General features: G+C 41.2%; 1 protein-coding gene across 1 annotated transcript in view; it reads left to right on the top strand.

Annotated features, from left to right (window-relative positions):
* LOC106084947 (alpha-2-macroglobulin) overlaps window positions 1–22,533 on the top strand; it is a 42,633-nt gene that overhangs the window by 15,578 nt on the left and 4,522 nt on the right. Inside the window, exons 3-6 of the mRNA XM_013248930.2 lie at window positions 90–351; window positions 413–725; window positions 12,115–12,289; window positions 18,980–20,054. Coding sequence (XP_013104384.2) covers window positions 90–351; window positions 413–725; window positions 12,115–12,289; window positions 18,980–20,054 — 1,825 coding nt within the window. The remainder of the gene's footprint in view (window positions 1–89; window positions 352–412; window positions 726–12,114; window positions 12,290–18,979; window positions 20,055–22,533) is intronic.

Below are 22,533 nucleotides of genomic sequence, written 5' to 3'. Positions count from 1 at the left end.
TATTTACATTAAATTAACAATGGGAGGGGGATATTCTCAACTATTGATTCTATATATATAATTCAAACCAACTTGTTTTATCATTTCAGACCAACAATTGGTGAAGATTTCATCGCTGATGTAGTGTCGTATCAGCCTTTATCCTACTTTGTCTACACCATTTTGGGACGTGGTAAAATTCTACAGCATGAATATGTCAAACTAGAACCTCAAGCTAAGACTTGTAGCATAAAGATTAAGGCCACATTCGATATGATGCCTACTGCAAAAATGATTGCCTATTATATTGAACATGGTCAAGTAGTGGTGTGTGAAAAAATCATAAATTTAGCAAATAAATTTGAGAATAAGGTAAGTTTGTCATATACATAATAGGTCAGTTTCCAATTACTGTCACTCTTCATCTTTTTAGTTGCAAATTACAGCTCCAGCTGAGGCAAAAACCGGTGATGAAGTCACCTTGAATATAAAAACCGACCCCAACTCCTTTGTGGGAATTTTAGGTGTGGATCAGAGTGTTTTGTTGTTGAAGTCAGGCAATGATTTCAAAGGAAAGAAAATTTTAAAGGATTTACATGACTACGAATCGAAAACACCTCGCCGCAGAAGGTCATATTATGATCCAGAGTACAGTTTTAGAAGATCAAGATGTACCAGAGATTATGATTCACCCGAAAGATTTTCTGGCTTTGTTGCACAAACAAATGCTCATATTCGAACTCGTTGTAAGTACATACTTTTAATGGAATTGAGCCAAAACAAGTAAAAACGTGCTAAGTTCGGCCGGGCCGAATCTTGGGAATCCACCACCATGGATTCTGCTAAAAATCAATACAAAAAAGTTAGTTCAGGGGCATTAATTTATTCTACAACCAAACTTCTGTTAAACCAGCAAAAATAAAACCTTCAAGGAACCGAACAAGGATGTTCGAGAGACCGGGTTAAATGGGAGCTATATTAGGTTCTGTACTGATTTGGACCATATGTTGTGACACAGTTGTTGGAAGTCGTAACAGAATACCAAATCGGACAAAAATGCGGCTTGTAAGAAGTCAAGGTATAAATACGTGAACTAAATATAAATCCAATACAAGACAGGAGTAGTTCTTTTCAACAGGAGTTGCAAGTTAGAGTGAAACCTGTCTCCTTGGGAGGAGAGAATGTTCCATTTACAGAAAGCGCAAAATAACTGGGTGTTTTGCTGGACAGGCAACTGAACTTCATATCCAACATTTTGGAAAGGGCAAGCAAGGCCACTCTTGCAAGAGAGCCATTGGCAAAAATTGAGGGTTTAGACCGCGTGTCATGCATTGGGTATATACTATACAATATATACAATATACAATACAATATACAATACAATTGACAATATATACAATACAATTGTCCCACCTATAATGTATATGGTGTTGTAGTCTGGTGGACGGCGCTTCAAAAGTCCACCTACTGCTCAATACTTAACCGAATCCAAAGGATGGCTTCTTTGTGCATCACAGCCGCACTGAGGACAACACCATCTGATACACTGAATTTAATGCTACATCTTATGCCTCCGGACATTGTGGCTACCCAAATTGCAGTGACCACTGCAGAGAGATTAAGGGAGCTTTCTCATTGGTCAAATGGCGGCTACTTACACTGTGTTGTCCTTGATACAATATCTGATGTTCCAGGCAGTGTAGATTACACCCTATCTGAGCCGCTTTTTGATAAAAAAAGTACTGTACCACTACTCCTGATCGAACCGATAGGAACTACAATATCCCTGGTAACAGAAATTACGTAGACTTCTATACGGATGATTCCAAACTAAACGACCAGATGGGCATTGGAGTGTATTCTAAATATCTAGAACTGGTCATATTGAAAAGGTTACCCCACCACTGCAGGATGTATCAAGCGGAAATCCTTGCAATTAAGAAAGTGGTGGAATGGCTAAGATATAATGTCATTATCATCTTCTCAAACAGTCAGGCAGCCATTAAATACCTGGAGAACGTATTTCTGAACACAAAAATCACCCTCGACGGTTGCAGATCTCTCAACGAGATGGCTGAACAGTTCAAAATTCACCTGTTCTGTGTGCCGGGCCACAGAGATATCCTAGGTAAATGTAAAGCGGACGAGCTTACGAGACTAGGAACTACCCTACACATTCCAGGGATACTGAAATCTTTGGGTATGCCTCTAGCGACATGTAAGCTATGTTTTCAGAACCAAGCCCGAAAGACAACGAATGATAGATGATCACAAAGAGGGGCCTGTGAGCATTCCTATACAATGTGACCTAATCTAGACTTGAAGAGGTCTACTGCTTTACTGTCATTGGCTAGAACAGACGTCTCAGGCTTTGTGTTCGTCATGACAGGTCACTGTTTAATCGAAAAACATGTTGACAGACTAAAGGTTGCCAGCAACGACTTTTGCCGAAGCTGTAAGGACATCGAAGAAGAAGAGACTATAGAACACCTTCTGTGTGTGTGTCCCGCATTAGCAGTCAGAAGGAGTTCCACTTTAGATTTTAATTTCTTTGAGAACCTGTCTGATTTAGCGGATGTGAACATTCGCAAGTTCTTGGGCTTTTTAAAGTGATCTGAATGGTTCAACGGTAGGAACTAGATGGCATCTTCCTTCTTCTGTTCCCGTGGTATTACAATGAACGCTAAAGTCTAAGTAAGTCTGATGACAGACTGCCACTTAAACCTAACCTAACCTAAGGACTCAAGAAGTCAAATTGGGAGATCGGTTTATATGGGAGCTATATAAGGTTATTGACCGATTTCAACCTTACTTCACACAGTTGTTGGAAGCCAAACAGAACACTACGTGCAAAATTTCAGCCAAATCATCTGACAAAAATTGCTGCTTGTAGCGGCTCAAGAAGTCAAATCGGGCGATCGGTTAATATGGGAGCTATATCAGGAGATATAATATGGGAGCTATATCAGGCCGATTTTAAAGACCGCGTACAAAATTTCAGCCAAAATTAAAGTCTCTTCTTATATATAAAAATCAATTTGTGTTGGTTTGTTTGTGTGTTCCTTATAGACTCAGAAACGGTTGAACCGATTTTCTTGAAATTTTCACAGATGGTGCATAATGAAAGTAGGGTACAACTTTTTTTGATATCTGAAGGGGGCGGACCCTCCCACTATCCCAATTTTCAGAAACGCCAGATTTCGTAGATAGGTGGTGCGATTAAGGCGAAATTTTGTGTGCTCTGTTATAGTAACCTACAAACAAAACTTTGGTATCCAAATTTCGGATGGGGTACCTAGGGCGGCACCCCACCCCCAAAACCTACCAAATCACAATAATATGGGACTCAAATGAAAGGTATTTCAGATTAGAAAGCGTATCTGATATCCAATTGTCGGACCAAGTGTTTGGGGGACCACCCCAACCCCCAAAACACCCCTAAATCGGACATATTTACCGACCATGGGAATATGGGACACAAATGAAAGGTATTTGCGAGTAAAATACGAATCTGATATCTAAATGTGGGACCAAAATTCTGGGGGTCCACCCCTTTCCCAAAACACCCCCAAACAGGACTTATTTATTGACCATCGCAATATGGGGCTTAAATAAATGGTATTTCAGTGTAGAATACGAATCTGTTACCCAGATGTGGGACCAAGGGTTTGGGGCCGCCCATATCCGAGAATATCCCCCAAAGAGGACAAATTTACGACCATAGCAATATGGGGCTCAAATGAAAGTCTTTGGAAGTAAAGTAAGAATCTGATATCAATATTCGTGAAAAGTGTCTATGGAGCCACCCCACCCCTATGACACCACCCAAATAGGCTCAAATAAGAGATATTATAGAGTAGAACAAGAGTCTGATATATATTTCCAAAACCAAGTCACTGAGTGGCCGCCCCCAATGGAAAAATGGGGCTCAAATTAAAGGTATTTGGGAGTAGACCATGAATTTGATATCAACTTTTAGTCACTATAACAACCCCCAAATAGGACGTATTTTCTCCCAATGAAAATTTCGGTGGAGTGGGGATCGCTATTGATAGTTTTTAGGGCCCATGCCTCTTAAATGAAAGTTATTTGAGATTAGAAAACGAATCCAATCCAATCCAATTTTTAGACCAATGGCAATGTGGGATTCTAATAAATGATATTTGAGAGTATTTCACAATGCTTATAATTTTTAGGGCTAAGAGCTTCTGGGTGTCAAATAAACGGGTATTGGGGAGTAGAGCTGAAAATTTTTACCCATTTTCGGGACCAATTTTCTGGAGGTCTACCCCTTTCCCATATGGGGCTCAAATAAATATATTTGGGAGTAGAATACGAATCTGATATCCCAATGTGGGACCATGTATTTGGGGCACCGCTCCTTCCTCAAAGAGTACAAATTTACCGACCATAGTAATATATGACTTAAATGAGTGGTATTTGAGATTGAAAAACTAATTTCATAACCAATTGTTGGGGCCAAGTGTTTGGGGACGCTTCATCCCATAGACTCCCTTTAAACCAATGGCAATATGAGGTTTAAATAAATGGTATTTCAGAGTAGAGCCCGATACTGATTTTTCAGGGTTGAGTGTCTGGGGAATTACCCCCTCCCCCAAAACACCCTTAAATCTGACATATATTGGGTTGCCCAAAAAGTAATTGCGGATTTTCCATATAGTCGGCGTTGACAAATTTTTTCACAGCTTGTGCCTCTGTAATTGCATTCTTTCTTCTGTCAGTTATCAGCTGACAATCAAGTATATTTGATTAAAGTTCATTCTAAGTTTTATTAAAAATGCATTTACTTTCTTTTAAAAAATCCGCAATTACTTTTTGGACAACCTATATTTACCGACCATTGCAATATAGGGCTCAAAAAATGGTATTTGTAGTAGAGTAGAGTAGAGCATGAGAATATCGGGCTCAAATAAAGTCTTTTAAGAAAGGCCCTAAACCCTCCGAGCGAATTCATAGACCAATTAAGATCATATGGATTCAGATAAAGGCAGTTGTATTGTTATACTGTTTGTTATGGATTGTCTAAGATTGAATTTAAAGAAAACGATAATTTTGTAATTGAATATATAGAGTTGTATCATTTGGTACTGAATTTTTAAATTTTACATAGAAGCCCTGACTGCAAGAACAGAATGATTAGAATAGAGAGAGACTATAAAATGTGTCTCTGTTGGAGTCGTTCGGCAGTCGTCATTTAAAACAGTAGCTTTGCTGTAGTGGCAGCAAGAGGCCTTTGTTACGTAATAAAGTTATATTGAATTGGAGTAGAGGTTGTTTTCTTTAATAATCCGTAAACTAACGAGATTAACATTTGGTGCCGAAACCCGGGACAGTGGTCCCAAAAAACAGAGTTATATAAGGAAAACAAATCGACAGTGAGCTTGCTTGTGTCTTTGGATGGCTAACTGGTGTAACATTGGCTGGCTGAGTTGAATACTGTTGTTGGGTAATTTGTTGTTTTTAACAGAGCTGACGCTTAACAGTGATTGTCGACATACAAACTGCTGAACTGCGAGCTTTTGTTAACATTAACCAACAGTGACAAGCCGTAGCAATTGTTTTCAAACTTTACGTACAACGATTGAAAACGTAAGACCACAACAAAGAGCGACAGCAGTATATCTGTCAAGCGCTTTATAAGGAGATCGAAAAACAAAGAGATACTGAGAGCAAATTTTTATTCCGTCATTATCCCTTGTTTTCTAACGGCATTTGACTGAAAATTAAAAGATTTTTTAAATTTTTTAATTAATAATGGCTGGTGATCCAGAAATCGAGCGTGAGGATGACTTAGCACAGAATCCCATCCAAAAAATGACAGAGTTGAAGCAGTTGAGGTCCAGCACGAAGGGAAACATTGGCCGTATTAAAAATTTCATTGTGAAAAAAGGTTCGGCGTTGTCAATAGAAGAGCTTGAATGCAGACTGGGCATTCTCGAATCTTATTTTAAGCAATGTATAAGCGTGCAGGCGAGTATAGATAAGATTTGTCCAACCGCTGATGTTGCTGCAAATGCTGCTGTTGTTGCCGAAGTGGAAGAGACTTATGTTACGACGAAGACCAAGATTATGACGTTCTTGTCAAAGCGTCGACCGTCAGCTCCTGATACTAGTTTCCTCAACACAACCACGTCGGTGTCTGTCCCTCGAATACGTCGGGAGGTCAAATTACCGACATTTGAAGGGAAGTATTCTGAATTTCCAAAATTTATTTCACTTTTTAATAAATTAATTGATCAGGACAAATCCCTTGATGACTGCGAGCGTTTTTTGATTTTGAAAGAGCATTTGGGTGCAAGACCATTGGCAGCGGTTGCAGACTTTGACGTCACCGAGGAAAATTACCTGAAGGCTGTTAAGCGGTTGACTGAATGCTTCGACAAGAAGTCTTTGATGTTCGAAGAGCACGTTTCAGCTCTATTCTCAATACAAAGGGTTAGTAAACCATCAGCAAATCATCTACGGCACGTCATAGATTCCGTCAACGCACACATCAGTGCAATGTTGTCACTGGGTGACTATAAAAACATTGCCAACTCTATGATCATTCACCTGGTAATGGAAAGGTTGGACGAAGAGTCACAAGTGAAGTGGGAGGAGTCCGTAGACTACCGAAAGATTTCTACATGGGAAGAATGCTCTGCAGTGCTGAGTAGGCGTTGCCAAAATTTAGAAGCACGTGAGTCAAAAGGCTTGTCATTAGAATCAAAATCAACTTACACACAGAAAAACAGCAAAAATAAACAATCGTCGCTGGCGATTACCAAGTCGTCATGTGGTATATGCAATGGAGGAAGTCATGACCTAGCTGAATGCAACGAATTTCTTCGAATGACATTACGAAACCGGTACATAGCAGCGCGAAAGTCAAAGGTTTGTTTTACTTGCTTACGGAAAGGCCATTGGCAGAAAGTATGCACAGCGCAGAAATGTAGCGAATGTGGTGCTGCCCACCACAAACTTCTACACAAGATTTCTTCACCGCCTGCGAATGTTGTTGCCGCGCAACACCAGCAACAAAGCGATAAACTAAATGATTTGGTGGCTGCTTCGACTTCTCGCTCAGCTGTTTTGAGCACTGTCGCTGAGCCGGAGGTGTTTTTAGCTACTGCAGTGGTGTTGGTGAGTGACAGCTTTGGAAGATTCCATCGTGCTAGAGCGATTCTAGATTCTGCCTCTCAAATAAATCTGATGTGCGAGAAATTAGCTCAAAAATTGTTGTTGAAGAGGTCACCTTGTGAGCTAGCTGCTATTGGGGTTGGTGAGGTTTCCACAACACTCAAAAAGTATGCCGTAGCAAAACTGAAATCATCTGTAAACGAGACTGAATACAATTTGGGATTCTTTTTGTTGCCTCGTATAACGACCCCAAAACCAGACAGGCATTTTGATGTTTCGTCTTGGAGTATTCCAAAGAATATAATACTTGCTGATCCAGACTTTAATACACCGGGACGCATTGACTTGCTGCTAGGCGCTGAAATTTTTTTAGATTTATTGTGCGTCGGCCGTATAATGCTTCAGCCAGATTTACCAAGGCTTCAAAAGACAAGACTAGGATGGATTGTTTCTGGAAAGGCAGCAGAATGTTCTGTTCCGTTCCGCTCTCACAGTTTGATGATAAACAGTTGTGAGTCAGCTGATATTAAGCTCGACCAGCAATTGGAGAAATTCTGGGAAGTGGAACAAGTAAATAATAAGAAAAAGTTCTGGACAGAGGAAGAGGCAGAGTGTGAAAAAATATTTTTGGAAACTACTCAGAGAGATGATACGGGACGGTTTGTGGTTAAGATTCCCTTTAAGAACGAAGTTAGCCAATTAGGCGAATCGTTTCATAATGCTGAACGTCGTTTTTTGTCTTTAAGGCGTAGATTGAACAATGATTTAACAACTAGGGAGTTGTATGATGACTTTATGAAAGAATACTTACGCCTAGGCCACATGACTGTGGTGGAGAAAGACGAGCTCGAGCACATAAAATATTACTCGCCCCACCAGTGTGTGCTGCGACCAGAATCATCAAGTACAAAATTACGTGTGGTGTTTGACTGCAGCGCCAAGACAAGCAGTGGAATGTCGTTGAACGATGTGATGATGAAAGGGCCTGTTGTACAAGATGACTTGCTGTCCATAGTGCTACGTTTCAGATGTTACAAGTATGGTATTACTGCTGATGTTTGTAAAATGTATAGGCAGATGTGGGTAACAGAGGAGGATGCGAATTACCAGGCAGTGTTGTGGCAGCCGCCAGAGAGTGAAGCCATACAGGTATATCGCTTAAAGACAATTACTTATGGCACCACATCAGCCCCATATTTAGCCACAAGGTGCTTAAACATGCTGGGAGAAAGCTGTGTCGCAGAATATCCTATGGCGGCTAGAGCAATAATGTCCGACTTTTATATGGATGACTTGATTAGCGGCACTAACAAGGAAAAAGAAATATTCGAATTGTATCACCAATTAACATCAGCAGTGGGTACTGCCCAGCTAAGCTTGAGAAAATGGTACTCGAACAGCACAAGTTTTTTAGAAAGTTTGGGATCTTTGGAAAAGGAAAAAACTCTTCGAGTGAATGAAGCCGATATTATAAAGACCCTTGGAATAGTCTGGGCCCCAGTTGAAGATACATTCCGATACGTATGGCCGATGTTTGATGTCACAAGGGCAGTAACAAAAAGGATCGTCCTGTCGGAATTGGCTAAGTTGTTTGATCCACTTGGACTTATTAACCCCGTAATCGTAAAGGGTAAAATATTCATGCAGGATATGTGGATATTGAAGTTAAACTGGGATGAGTCTTTGCCGCTAGATATGTATAATAATTGGGTAGAGTATCGTGGAAAGCTGAAAGGCGTCGAAGATATTGCAGTGCCGAGGTATGTTTTGTCAGATAATTTCTGCAGAGTGGAAATGCATGGATTTGCGGATGCGTCTAAACGCGCCTATGGTTGCTGCATTTACATTCGCACCGTGGCCGAAGATGGTAGAATAACTGTCCGCTTGTGGAGTGCAAAATCGAGAGTGGCGCCGCTGAAGACCCAATCTTTGCCTCGTTTAGAGTTGCTAGCGGCTGAGTTATTGTCCGAATTGGTGTGCAAAACAAAAGCTAATTTTCCCTTGGATATTAATGGCACTTATTTATGGACTGATTCGGAGATTGTCCTCGATTGGCTGAGCGAACATCCGTCTCATTGGAACACGTTTATTGCCAACCGTGTCTCGTCTATACAAGAACAATGTAAAACGGCAATTTGGAGGCATGTTCCATCTAAATTAAATCCAGCCGACATAATATCAAGAGGTGCGTATGCATTTGAACTACATGACTCTATTTGGTTTACAGGGCCACAATTCTTGCTGAAGTATTATTGTGATTGGCCAGTAAATAAGACAAGACAAAAAAGATCAGAAGTGGAAGAAGAGAGGGTGCGCTCCCCGGTAAGCTTACTAGTGCAAGCTGAAAAACCAGTTTTTGTCTCATGGATGGAAAGACACAGCGATGTACAAAAATTACTTAGACTTGTTACGCTCTTGAGATTTGCTTTCCGAAAACTCAAGCCAGAGAGCGAATCGTTGGATGAAAGCCTTATGCGCATTGTGTATGCTTTACAACAACACTACTTTCGGGAGGAATTTGCCATACTCTCCAAGCAGAGAGACTTGCCAGCAAGTAGTAAATATAAGAGTTTGAGCTTGTTTATAGAGAATGAGAACGCTGTGCCTTTGATCAGGGTGGGTGGTCGGTTGGCGAACGCGAATCTCCCTTATGATTCAAAACACCAAATACTATTGCCAACAGACAGCAAGCTAGTAAAGACATATGTACGTCACATTCATCGAACGCATTATCATGCAAGTACACAGGCTCTTATGGCATTACTTAGGCAAAGATTTTGGATTCCACATGCGCGGAAACTAGTACGATCTGTTGTTGGAAGTTGCCTACACTGTTTCAGATACAGGCCTAAAGTGTGTAACCAGCTGATGGGTGACTTGCCTGTCTCCAGAGTCTCGGTGGCCAGGCCATTCACTGTAAGCGGTGTGGATTTCTGCGGACCATTTATAACAACAGTTAATCTAAGAGGTGCCCGTACAACGAAAAGTTACGTGGCTGTTTTTATTTGCTTTTGCACGAAAGCTGTACACATGGAGGTGGTCTCTGACTTAACAGCTAAAGCATTCATTGCAGCGCTGAAGAGGTTTGTCGCTCGCCGTGGTCTGTGCGCACAACTATTTTGCGACAATGCGACCAATTTTGTAGGTGCACGGCGTGAGCTGAAAGAAATGCGACAAATATTCTTCGACCAGCAGGTGCAGAATAAAATATCAGCGTACTGTATAGCGAAAAACATTGAGTTCCACCATATACCTCCTAGGTCGCCCCATTTTGGAGGCCTGTGGGAGGCGGCTGTTAAATCGGCAAAATATCATTTAAACCGTGTGTTTGGAGAATCTCATTTAACATTTGAAGAATTATCAACGGTGGTAGCCGAAATAGAGGCTATATTGAATTCGCGCCCGTTGACAACGATGTCGAATGACCCAAATGATGAAAGTGTGTTAACACCAGGTCATTTTTTAACAGGTGGACCGATCGCCGGCATTGCAGAGCCAATATTGGATGCCAAAGAATGGTCGTATAAAGACAGATGGCTGCGGGTGTCCGCCATTCAGCAACACTTCTGGAAGCGTTGGTCAATGGAGTACCTACACGAGCTTCAACAAAGGGTAAAATGGACGAAAAAGCAAAAGAATTTAGAGGTCGGCGAACTGGTGCTGGTTGCAGAAGATAACTTGCCCCCTAAGCAGTGGCTTTTGGGTAGGGTGGCAAGCGTTCACAAAGATGCAAAAGGTGTGGTCCGGGTAGCCGAGGTGAAGACAAAAAATGGCCAAATTCGAAGAGCTATTCACAACTTGGCCCCTATTCCGAGGTCAAGTGGTTGATGTCTCCCTAGATCCATCAAGGGCGGCGATATGTTATGGATTGTCTAAGATTGAATTTAAAGAAAACGATAATTTTGTAATTGAATATATAGAGTTGTATCATTTGGTACTGAATTTTTAAATTTTACATAGAAGCCCTGACTGCAAGAACAGAATGATTAGAATAGAGAGAGACTATAAAATGTGTCTCTGTTGGAGTCGTTCGGCAGTCGTCATTTAAAACAGTAGCTTTGCTGTAGTGGCAGCAAGAGGCCTTTGTTACGTAATAAAGTTATATTGAATTGGAGTAGAGGTTGTTTTCTTTAATAATCCGTAAACTAACGAGATTAACACTGTTAGTCAAGCGATATACCATTTTCGTAGCATAGCAATTCACTAAAAGCTCTTTAATTGCCGAAAATGAATATTCAAAAGATAATTTTGTTACATATAAAGTAAAAGAGGCGCAGCGGAGCGCGCCGGGTTCTGCTAGTTGTAAATAAAAACTAATTCGATTAAAGACTTAGACTTCTTGAGTTCTAGAGGACGCAATTCTTATCCGATTTGACAGAATTTTTTTTTACATTCGGAATGACTTTCAACAATTGTGTCAAGTAGGTTCTAAATTAGGCTAAAACCTGATATAGCCGCCATATAAACCGATCTTCCGATTAGATGTCCTGAGCTTGTAGAGAGCACAATTCTTACCCAATTTGGTTGAAATTTTGCATATGTCGTTTTAGAATGACTTTCAACAACTGTGTTAAGTATGGTCTAAATCGGTTGATAACCTAATTAAGCTGTCATATAAACCGATCCCCCAATTTGACGATCTGGGCCACTGAAAGGCGCAATTTTTACTCGATTTGCCTGAAATTTTGGAGGTGGTATTTATATCCTACCCCAACACTGTGGTACAGGGTATTATACAATAACTTTGTGCATTTGTTTGCAACGCTCAGAAGGAGAAGAGCTAGACCCATTGATAAATATACCGATAGTACGCAGATTCGGTGGTGTAGGGTATTATATAGTCGGCTCAGCCCGACTTTTGCTTTTCCTTACTGGTTTTTGATTTTGGATGGCGTTTTTGGGGTAGAGGGTCTCTACCATGTTCATCTTTATTTTCACCTACCATTTGTAATGATTAATAAGATGATTTGTAATGTATATATTTACTTTTTCCAGCTTCTGGTTGTTGCTATTATGCTAGACCGGTCGAAATTATGTCATTGGATTTACCAGATATGACTGAAATCCCGGATAAAGACAGTGATGATGAATGTAATCTAATTGCTACTAGTAAAATTCGTAAAATTCGCAAAGACTTTTCGGAAAATTGGATCTTTCATGATATTGAGAGGTAAGATGGATTTTATTTAAAGAAATTGATAGAATTTTTTGCCATAATTGGTGAATTAAATTAAATATCCGTAATATTCAGCCTGGCAAAATCTGAGATACCCACCACCATACATTGTGCCCATATTTTAGCCACATTAGAAAATCAGTTTTTATAGGGACTGCATTCACCCATTAACGTCTGACCCTAAATTCCCTTGTCCAGTTTTGATGAAATTTTATGTATTCATTATTTAGATCATTTCTATTGACGTAGTATTTTTATACCCACCACCATAGGAATGTCTATATATTCATATAGACATTCCGTTTGCAACACATCGAAATATCCATTTCCGACCTTACAAAGTCTATATATAACTGATCGTCGTAATATTCTAAGACGATTTAACCTGTCTGTCCATCCGAGTGCCCGTGAGTTGTAATCACGTACAAAATGGTTAATTTGCTCATGAAATTTCCATTAAGGAACAGGGGCAAACTTCTCACATATCAATGAATGCTGTCCGATTCTAATTTTAAGCTCAATGATATCGGGCCTCCTTTCAATAGCCGAGTCCGAATGGTGTGCTGAAGTGCGACACCTCTTTGGGGGGAAGTTTTTACATGGCTGTCTTACCATTTTTCCAAATGGGATAGTTCCTTACATATGTTGCCAACATTAGGAGGGGATGATCACCGACTTTTAATCCTCCCTACGCCACTATGGACATACACCTAAGCCAGTGAACCAGCTAATCACTGGCTGCGCTCTAAATACGAAAAAGTAAGTCATAGAGACGTTTTCGCAATAAATACGATATAAGTACAACATTACCGATGAGTTATTCTATCCAAATGACGAAACGCATAGTGGTTGGAGTGTGTGGTGATCTCAGGCTTTCCTTTTTCTATTGCTAAAAATCTCCGGTCACTGAGCTCTTGCCCTAAGAGGCAAAAAAAAAATAGCATTCGGCAGAGCCCGACCGGGATTCGAACCTAAACACACGGAGCAACAGCAAGAGCCATTGCCATTGTCTGGCGATAGAAACCATCAATACAACTTCCAAAAGATGGAATAGTATAATTGTGTAGATAAAAAATCTGACAAGCACGCAATTACACGCCCCTAAGTTGTTCTGGTATTGTGTCCCCACAAAATTGATGGATTCGTTTGTCCGCGAAAACCGGGCAATGACATAGGAAATGGTATAACCTCACATCATCTTTCCCCATGCCCTACATATGTTATCTCTTGCGATTTTGCATAAATAAGCTCCTAGTCCTATGTGTACCGTTATGATGCCGAAAACTATATTGACCTCCTTCTTACTTCCTTTCAGTAATAGCTTGTCTTCTCATGATCAGGATCTCCCCATAGGATTTTCGTCGTCCTACCGTCCTTTTCGCTGATGTGTGTCGCCCACGCCCTTTACTCGAACTGCGTCGACAAGAAAGGTTTCGGCTTAACTAAGTTTATTGACGGCAATCCTCTGGCCTTCACTTCTGAATCGTCTGCTCTTTCATTCCTCCTTTACCCGCTATTGCCCGGCACCCAAACGATGCAGATCGTGCCAACTTCAGAGAAGACGATAATCTCTTTCAAGACCTACAGTCCAAGTTGTTATAGCCCACATGGTCAGTTTACTATCCGTAAAGATGCTTAGATTCGACGAACTCGTATTTACCCCATACCACCTCACGCATTCCGTGATCACCCGAATCTCCTATTATGGTCAGTCAGCCGGAAACAGAAACGGGAAACTCTGTTCCCTAGCTTTACTCCATCCGTTTAGTATATATTTCCAGATGACAATAGCAGAGTTCCTTCAATCTAAGACTGTGCCGGTGAAACAGTGTCTTGCATTCGGCTTCGAGTGTCGTCTGAGGTAGCCAATCCGAAATCTCTTCCATTACATACAGGTTTCCTATCGCCACCTCAATTATACAGCGATGTTATGACCTTTTCCTACCCTAATCCATTCTACCATCGCCTTAAGTCTCATAGCCGCATTGGCTGCCTCTAACTTCATCTGTATGTCTATAATTCAGATAGCTTGAAAAATCTCCAGTGCCCTAGTGGCCGTGGTTCTTATATACCCACCAATGCCAAGACCTTATGATCTCTAAACCTGTTGTATTGTCTTATGTTGCATTTTTTCTTCTTCGCAGACTACCAAACTACTGAGTCACGAGTTAGTATTGGTCTTATCACGCTCCTTTAGAGACAGCGGACTATCCTAGGACTCTGTCCCCTTTTCTATCCTATGGCCCGTCTACATAGTGACCAGCATGAGACTTCTTAATAAGCTCCTGAATGCGACATTTCCAGTTCAGCTTCCTGTCCAAGATCACTTCTAAATACTTTACCTTGTCGGATATGAAAATCGTTCTGTTGAATTGGCATTGCCAGCTAGGAGATCCCTTTTCAGGAAAAAAATGTCCTAACTGTCAACAAGGAACAAGTAAAATATATAATGCTGCCACAGCGCGTCCCTAAAATTGAGTTTGCCCAAAGTTTGAGGAACACCGCATACCTCTTCCCATAGTTGATGCCATACATCCAACACACAGGTGCAATGACCTTAAATCGAGAATGGCATTAGTTGCGACATGAGTAGAATGCATTCAGTCCTATTTTGACTCTTTCCTCAACGTTCCTCCTAAAGTTTAGTTTCTGGTCATGAACCACACTCAAGTACTTGGCTTCCGAAAAGAGGGGCAGCTCTACCTTATCCAGAATAATTCTTTGACCTTTCAGCTTTTTGAACCTGAAGGTGGTCCGGCTACCCTCTATGATGACGATGCAGATCGTGCCAACTTCAGAGAAGACGATAATCTCTTTCAAGACCTACAGTCCAAGTTGTTATAGCCCACATGGTCAGTTTACTATCCGTAAAGATGCTTAGATTCGACGAACTCGTATTTACCCCATACCACCTCACGCATTCCGTGATCACCCGAATCTCCTATTATGGTCAGTCAGCCGGAAACAGAAACGGGAAACTCTGTTCCCTAGCTTTACTCCATCCGTTTAGTATATATTTCCAGATGACAATAGCAGAGTTCCTTCAATCTAAGACTGTGCCGGTGAAACAGTGTCTTGCATTCGGCTTCGAGTGTCGTCTGAGGTAGCCAATCCGAAATCTCTTCCATTACATACAGGTTTCCTATCGCCACCTCAATTATACAGCGATGTTATGACCTTTTCCTACCCTAATCCATTCTACCATCGCCTTAAGTCTCATAGCCGCATTGGCTGCCTCTAACTTCATCTGTATGTCTATAATTCAGATAGCTTGAAAAATCTCCAGTGCCCTAGTGGCCGTGGTTCTTATATACCCACCAATGCCAAGACCTTATGATCTCTAAACCTGTTGTATTGTCTTATGTTGCATTTTTTCTTCTTCGCAGACTACCAAACTACTGAGTCACGAGTTAGTATTGGTCTTATCACGCTCCTTTAGAGACAGCGGACTATCCTAGGACTCTGTCCCCTTTTCTATCCTATGGCCCGTCTACATAGTGACCAGCATGAGACTTCTTAATAAGCTCCTGAATGCGACATTTCCAGTTCAGCTTCCTGTCCAAGATCACTTCTAAATACTTTACCTTGTCGGATATGAAAATCGTTCTGTTGAATTGGCATTGCCAGCTAGGAGATCCCTTTTCAGGAAAAAAATGTCCTAACTGTCAACAAGGAACAAGTAAAATATATAATGCTGCCACAGCGCGTCCCTAAAATTGAGTTTGCCCAAAGTTTGAGGAACACCGCATACCTCTTCCCATAGTTGATGCCATACATCCAACACACAGGTGCAATGACCTTAAATCGAGAATGGCATTAGTTGCGACATGAGTAGAATGCATTCAGTCCTATTTTGACTCTTTCCTCAACGTTCCTCCTAAAGTTTAGTTTCTGGTCATGAACCACACTCAAGTACTTGGCTTCCGAAAAGAGGGGCAGCTCTACCTTATCCAGAATAATTCTTTGACCTTTCAGCTTTTTGAACCTGAAGGTGGTCCGGCTACCCTCTATGATGACAACGTTACCCGCGACGTTGCTACGACCTTTAACCTTTGCCTCTCGTATAATAAGCCATTAAAGAAGCGATAAATTGACAAATGTATACTCAAATGGTAACGATTAAGTTCATCGCAAATATAACCGTTGCATGCAAATCTCACTGTTTAGTTGCTATGATTGCAATCTTCCTAATGGAGACCTTCTTCAGTAGTGACGCGTTGATTATCCGCTATGATGTCAACGTCATCCGCGTAGACAACAACCTTCACCCATTTCCTTTCGAATGACCTCAAAATCCCAAAAGCCGTATAACATGGGATAAAACCCCTTCTTGGAGATTTTCTCTGGCCATAATCTTCCTAATCCAGCCCTCCCCTAGTAGTGATGCGTTGATATTTAGGCCTTTATGGGAAGCCTCATGTTCCCCACAGACTCCATCTTTCACGTAATCGAAAGCTCCTCAAATTCAAGAAGGTAACCAACGTGAAGATTCTCATTCCATTCACAGCTACTTTACTATTCGCATCATCTTCAAAGAAGTACGGTCCAATGATGCAACCAGCCCATAAACCGCACCAAACTGTGACTTTTTCTGGATGCATTGATAGCTCTTGCAATGCTTCTGGCTCATCTTCTCTCCAAAATCGACAATTCTGCTTATTAGCATACCCATTGAGCCAAAAATGAGCTTCGTCGCCGAACACAATTATTGGATAAAAAAAAAATGGATCAAAATGCGATCCATTCAGTAATTTGAATGTGTTGTTCGTTTGTAAGACGATTCATTATTCAATTATAGAACAAACTGAAGATGTTTAATAGTGAAATAAAACACAAAACGTGCGCGTTTAAACTAGTGTTGCCAAAAACATAATAGCTTAAAAATCACCCTTTACATATGTCAATTAGTGTATCCTGGGTCTTTTAAATGGAGTATGAAAAGTCGGGGAAACCGAGCCACTATTCCAAAGGACGGCAGGCCTATCAGACTCCCCTTCTTTACGAAGACGTTTGATATGAAAGAAGTATCCCCAGTGGGAATTCCTACCTTTCCTTAATGGTATGTTCTTGGTCAAATTTGCAATCCAGATATAATCTGAGTTAATACGTATACATTTTTTGCAGAGTCTTTGACGTTAGGTAGCCAATATTTGGCCCGGCTAAACTTAGCACGTTTTTATACCCACCACCATAGGATGGGGGTAAACTAATCTAGCCATTCCGTTTATAACACCTCTAAATATTGATCTAGGACCCCATAAAGTTTATATATATTCTTGATCGTCTCGACATCCTGAGTCGATCAAGCCATATCTCTCTGTCCATCCGTTGAAATCAAGATAGCCATATCGGTTAAGGATTGGATATAGCTCCCATATAAACCGATCTCCCGATTTGACTGCTTGAGCCCCTGGAAGCCGCAATTTATGTCTGATTTGGCTGAAATTCGCCACGTAGTGTTCTGTTATGACTACCAACAACTGTGTCAAGTACGGTTCAAATCGGTCAAGAACCTGATATAGCTCCCATATAAACCGATCTCTCGATTTGACTTCTTGAGACCCTGAAGCCTCAGTTTTCATTCGATTTAGCTGAAATTTTGCTCATAGTGTTTCGTTATGACTTCCAGAATAGTATGGTTCAAATCGATGAAGAACCTGATATAGCTCCCATATAAACCGATCTCCCCATTTGATTTCTTGAGCCCCTGGTGGCTCAATTTTCATCCGATTTGCCTGAAAATTTTTCTAATAGTGATCTGTTATGATTTCCAGCAACGTGGCCGCGTATGGTCCGAATCGGTCAAGAACCTGATATAGCTCCCATATAAAACGATCTCCCGATTTGACTTCTTGAGCCCTGGAAGCCACAATCTATGTCTGATTTGGCATGAAGTGTTCCGCTATGATTTCCAATAACTGTGTCAAGTACGTTTTAAATCGGTCTATAGCCTGATATAGCTCCCATATAAACCGATCTCCCGATTTGACATTTTGAGCCCTTGCTAGCCTCAACTTGCAACCGATTTGACTGAAATTTTGCACATAGTGTTCTGTTATGATTTCCAATAACTGTGTCAAGCAAGATTCAAATCTTAGGTCGCCTCGGTAGCCGAGTGAAGCGTGCTTGGATTACCAGTGCAGGGGTCGTGGGTTCGATTACCGCCAGAAGCCTTGGTCTGTTGCTACTGTGGTATCACAATGGATTTAAAATTGTCTAAGTGAGTCTGAAAAGGACTGCCACTCACCTAACCTAACCCTAACCTATGGTTCGAATCGGTTAAGAATCTGATATAGCTCCCATATAAACCGATCTCCCGATTTGACTTCTTGAGCCCCTAGAAATCGCAAATTTCATCCGAATTGAGCACGTAGTGTTCCGTTATGACTCCCAACAACTGTGTCAAGTACGATCTAAATCGGTCTATAACCTGATATAGCTCCCATATAAATCGATCTTCCGATTTGACTTCTTAAGCCCCTAGAGCCTCAATTTTCATCCGATTTGGCTGAAATTTTGCTCATAGTGTTCTGTTATGACTATCCAGATATAGCTCCCATATTTTAGCAGTACCCATGGTGGTGGGATTCGAAGATTCAGCCCGACCGAACTTAGCACTCTTTTACTTGTTACTTCTATTTATATAAATTTAATGAGTTCCCACTATTCTCTGTAAAATTTTAGCGCCGATTCGAATGGCCTCGCAAGTTTTACGAAAAAAATTCCGGACACCATAACTTCCTGGATTATCACAGGATTTTCTATGAATGAAAATAGTGGATTTGGTATAACACAAAAACCATCGCAAGTTCGGGTATTCCAACCCTTCTTCTTGAGTACAAACCTTCCGTACTCCATAAAACGTGGCGAAGTTATTAAAGTGCCCGTACTGGTTTTCAATTACCTCGACACGAAGTTAGAAGCCCAAGTTACGATGGAAAATGATGAGGATGAATACGATTTTATGGAATCAGATGAGGAAAACTCAAATAATAAACAAATAACCAAACAAGTAACTATTCCCTCAAACACTGGCGAAGCTGTATCGTTTGTCATCAAACCGAAAATTGTTGGTGAGGTTGTTTTAAAAATCAAAGCCATCACACCATTGGCAGGTGATTTGATGCATCAGAAACTCAAGGTGGAACCAGAAGGTGTGGCACACTATAAAAACGAAGCCTTTTTCATTTCAAGATCCAACGATGATGATTCTTCTATGCCACACATCTTGAAAGCTGAAATACCTGACGATGTGGTTTTAGATTCAGAGTATTTGGAATTTTCGGCAGTTGGAGATATTGTAGGACCTACGGTGAAAAATCTCGATCAATTAGTTTGCATGCCCTGTGGTTGTGGAGAACAGAACATGATCAATTTCGTACCCAACATTTTAGTGCTGCAATATTTGGAAGCCATTAAAAATGATTCGCCATCTATAGTACAGAAGGCCAAGAGCTACATTGAGATAGGCTATCAACAAGAATTGAAATACAAGCACAAAGATGGCTCCTATAGTGCATTTGGCGAAGGTCACAGCGAATCGAACAGTTGGTTGACAGCCTATGTGGTACGCTCTTTTCTACAGGCACGAAAATACACCACCATCGATGAAAGAATAATAGATGAAGGTTTTCAGTATCTGCTTAAGACACAAAAGAAAAATGGAGAATTCCCTCAAACGGGTAGCCTTTTCTTTCCTTCAAACCAAAATACATTGGGTGTTTCGGGCTTTATACTGCTGGCATTCTTGGAAGATGAGGTAAGTAACCGATACGTATTATTCCATACAATTTTTAATGAAAGTATTAGTAAGATTTTCCACTCCGATAGAGACTCCTCCAAAACATGGTTATTGAACGCTTCAACAGCATCTTTTCGCAATGAAAATCGTTGACCACACATTTTTTCTTAATGCGCGCGAATAAAAAGGACCTATTGGGTGTGAAGTCAGGGCTGTATGGCGGATGACCCATAAATTCGACGATTATGTCAGTAAAAAAGGCGCTGCTTTGAGCCTATGTGTGAGAGCTCGCATTGTCATGATGAACAATGGTTCGTCTTCTCTTCTTTTCTCTTCGTATTTCTCCGAAGACTTCAGGCAAAGAAATTGTAATGTACCAGAACATGCCCACATGCCCATTTTTGCCGAAGAAACAAACGGAGTGCTTCTTTCACGAACAACTTTTGCCCACACGGTCGATCGTTGTTTTGTTTCGGGCTCCTACACATAGATCCATGATTCATCCCCTGTGACGATCCTATAAACGTCTTTTGATGCTCCGTGATCGTGTTTTTTTTTTTTCAAAATTCTTTTCAGCAATCGACACGAGCCTTTCTTTGAGCGACTGTCAAATAGTGCGGAATCGCATAGCGGAGGCGACCGTGGCGCAGAGGATAGCATGTCCGCCTATGACGCCAAACATCTGGGTTCAAATCCCGGCGTGAACATCAAAAAATGTTCAGCGGCGGTAATCCCCTTACTAATGGTGCCTACATTTGTGTGGTGACTTCTTGAGCCTCTAGGGGGCGCAATTTTTATCCGATTTGACTGAAATTTTGCACGACTTATTATGTTTTGACTTCCAACTGTGCAAAATATGGTTCAAATCGGTTCATAGCCAGATATAGCAGCCATATAAACCTATCTTAACTTCTTGGCCACCAGGGGGCGTAATCTTATCCGATTTGGCTGAAATTTTGCATGAGGTGTATGGTTGAAATCGTTATATAACCTGATGAAGCTGTCATACAAACCGATCTGGGTTCTTAACTTTTTAAGCCACTAAAGGGCGCCATTCTTATCCAATTTGGCTGAAATTTTGCATGAGGTTTTTCTTTATAACCTCGAACAACTGTGCCCAGTATGGTTCAAATCGATTCATGTTGTTGTTGTAGCAGTTTATTGTGTGCTATCTTTCGTCGGCTTGATTCTGTTGAGTTTTAAGACCCAAGAACTCTGCGACTAAGATGGGGTGCGTCCACAGGGATCTGGGACTGAGTCGAGTGGGTCTGGCCGGGCAGTTCAACAGGTGATGTGTATCGTGCGGTCCCTGGTTACAATCGGGACAAAAATCTTGCACGTCGGCATCAATCCTTGCTCTGTAGGAGTTGAGGCGGCTCCATCTGCCGGAACGTAATTGAGCCAGAACTACTCTGGTTTGCCGGAGGAGGTCAATTTCTTCAGGTGCAATGGGATGCGGTCGTTCTCCAAGCACTATATTCACCCGGTAGACATTTACCGCATCTGCTGCCGTGTCTGCATGAATGTTGTCTAGACCTGCTTGATATGCCGCTTGATCAAGAGGTTCTCTCTTGTAGCGCTGAACCTCACGCTCTAGATCATGTGGATCTACCTTCAGGCTTCTGGGCGGTGGATATCTATCCACAAGATGGTGATTTGGATGGTCTCTGCGATAACAGCCCAAAAGGTATTGCTTAGACAGCATGTAGTTATGTCTTCGCAATGGTAGGATTTTTGTCTCCTGATGGAGGTGGTCCACATGAGAACAACGGTTCATAACCTGATATAGCTGTCAAATAAACCAATCTTCAGTTTTAACGTCTTGAGCCACTACAGAGCGAAATTCTTATTCGATTTAGCTGAAATTTCGCATGACGTATTTGGTTATGACATCCAATGTTCATGTCGGTAAAAGCCAGCAAATATGTCCGGTTTGGGGTATGGGCCCTAAAAACTATGAATATCGAGCTCCACTGTCTTGAAGACCCAAATTGTCTTGGTGAGCAAATACATCCCATTTGGGGGTTGTTATGGTGGTGGACGTCGCCTAGACAGTTGGTCCCGAATGTTGATATCAGATTCATGGTCTACTCCCAAATACCTTTCATTTGAGCCCCATTTTTCCATAGTCGGCAACCATATCGGTTTGGGGGATGGGCGGCCACTAAGTGACTTGGTTTTGAAAATATATATCAGATTCGTGTTCTATTCTAAAAACCTCTTATTTGAGCCTCATATTGCAATGGTCAGCAAATACTTCCTATTTGGGTGGTGTTATGAGAGTGGGGTGGCCCTATAGACACTTTTCCTGAATTTTGATATCAGATTCGTTCTTTACTTCCAAAGACCTTTCATTTGAGTCCCATATGGCCATGGTCGGTAAATATGTCAGATTTTGGGGTGTTTTGGGGATTGGGGTGGTCCCCCAACTTGTTCCGACAATTGGATATCGGATACGTTTTCTAATTTTAAATATCTTTCATTTCAGTCCCATATT

The sequence above is a fragment of the Stomoxys calcitrans genome, chromosome 3 (genome assembly GCF_963082655.1).
Source record: "Stomoxys calcitrans chromosome 3, idStoCalc2.1, whole genome shotgun sequence".
Classification (NCBI taxonomy): Eukaryota; Metazoa; Arthropoda; class Insecta; order Diptera; family Muscidae; genus Stomoxys; species Stomoxys calcitrans.
This window is presented reverse-complemented; position numbering and strand designations above follow the sequence as displayed.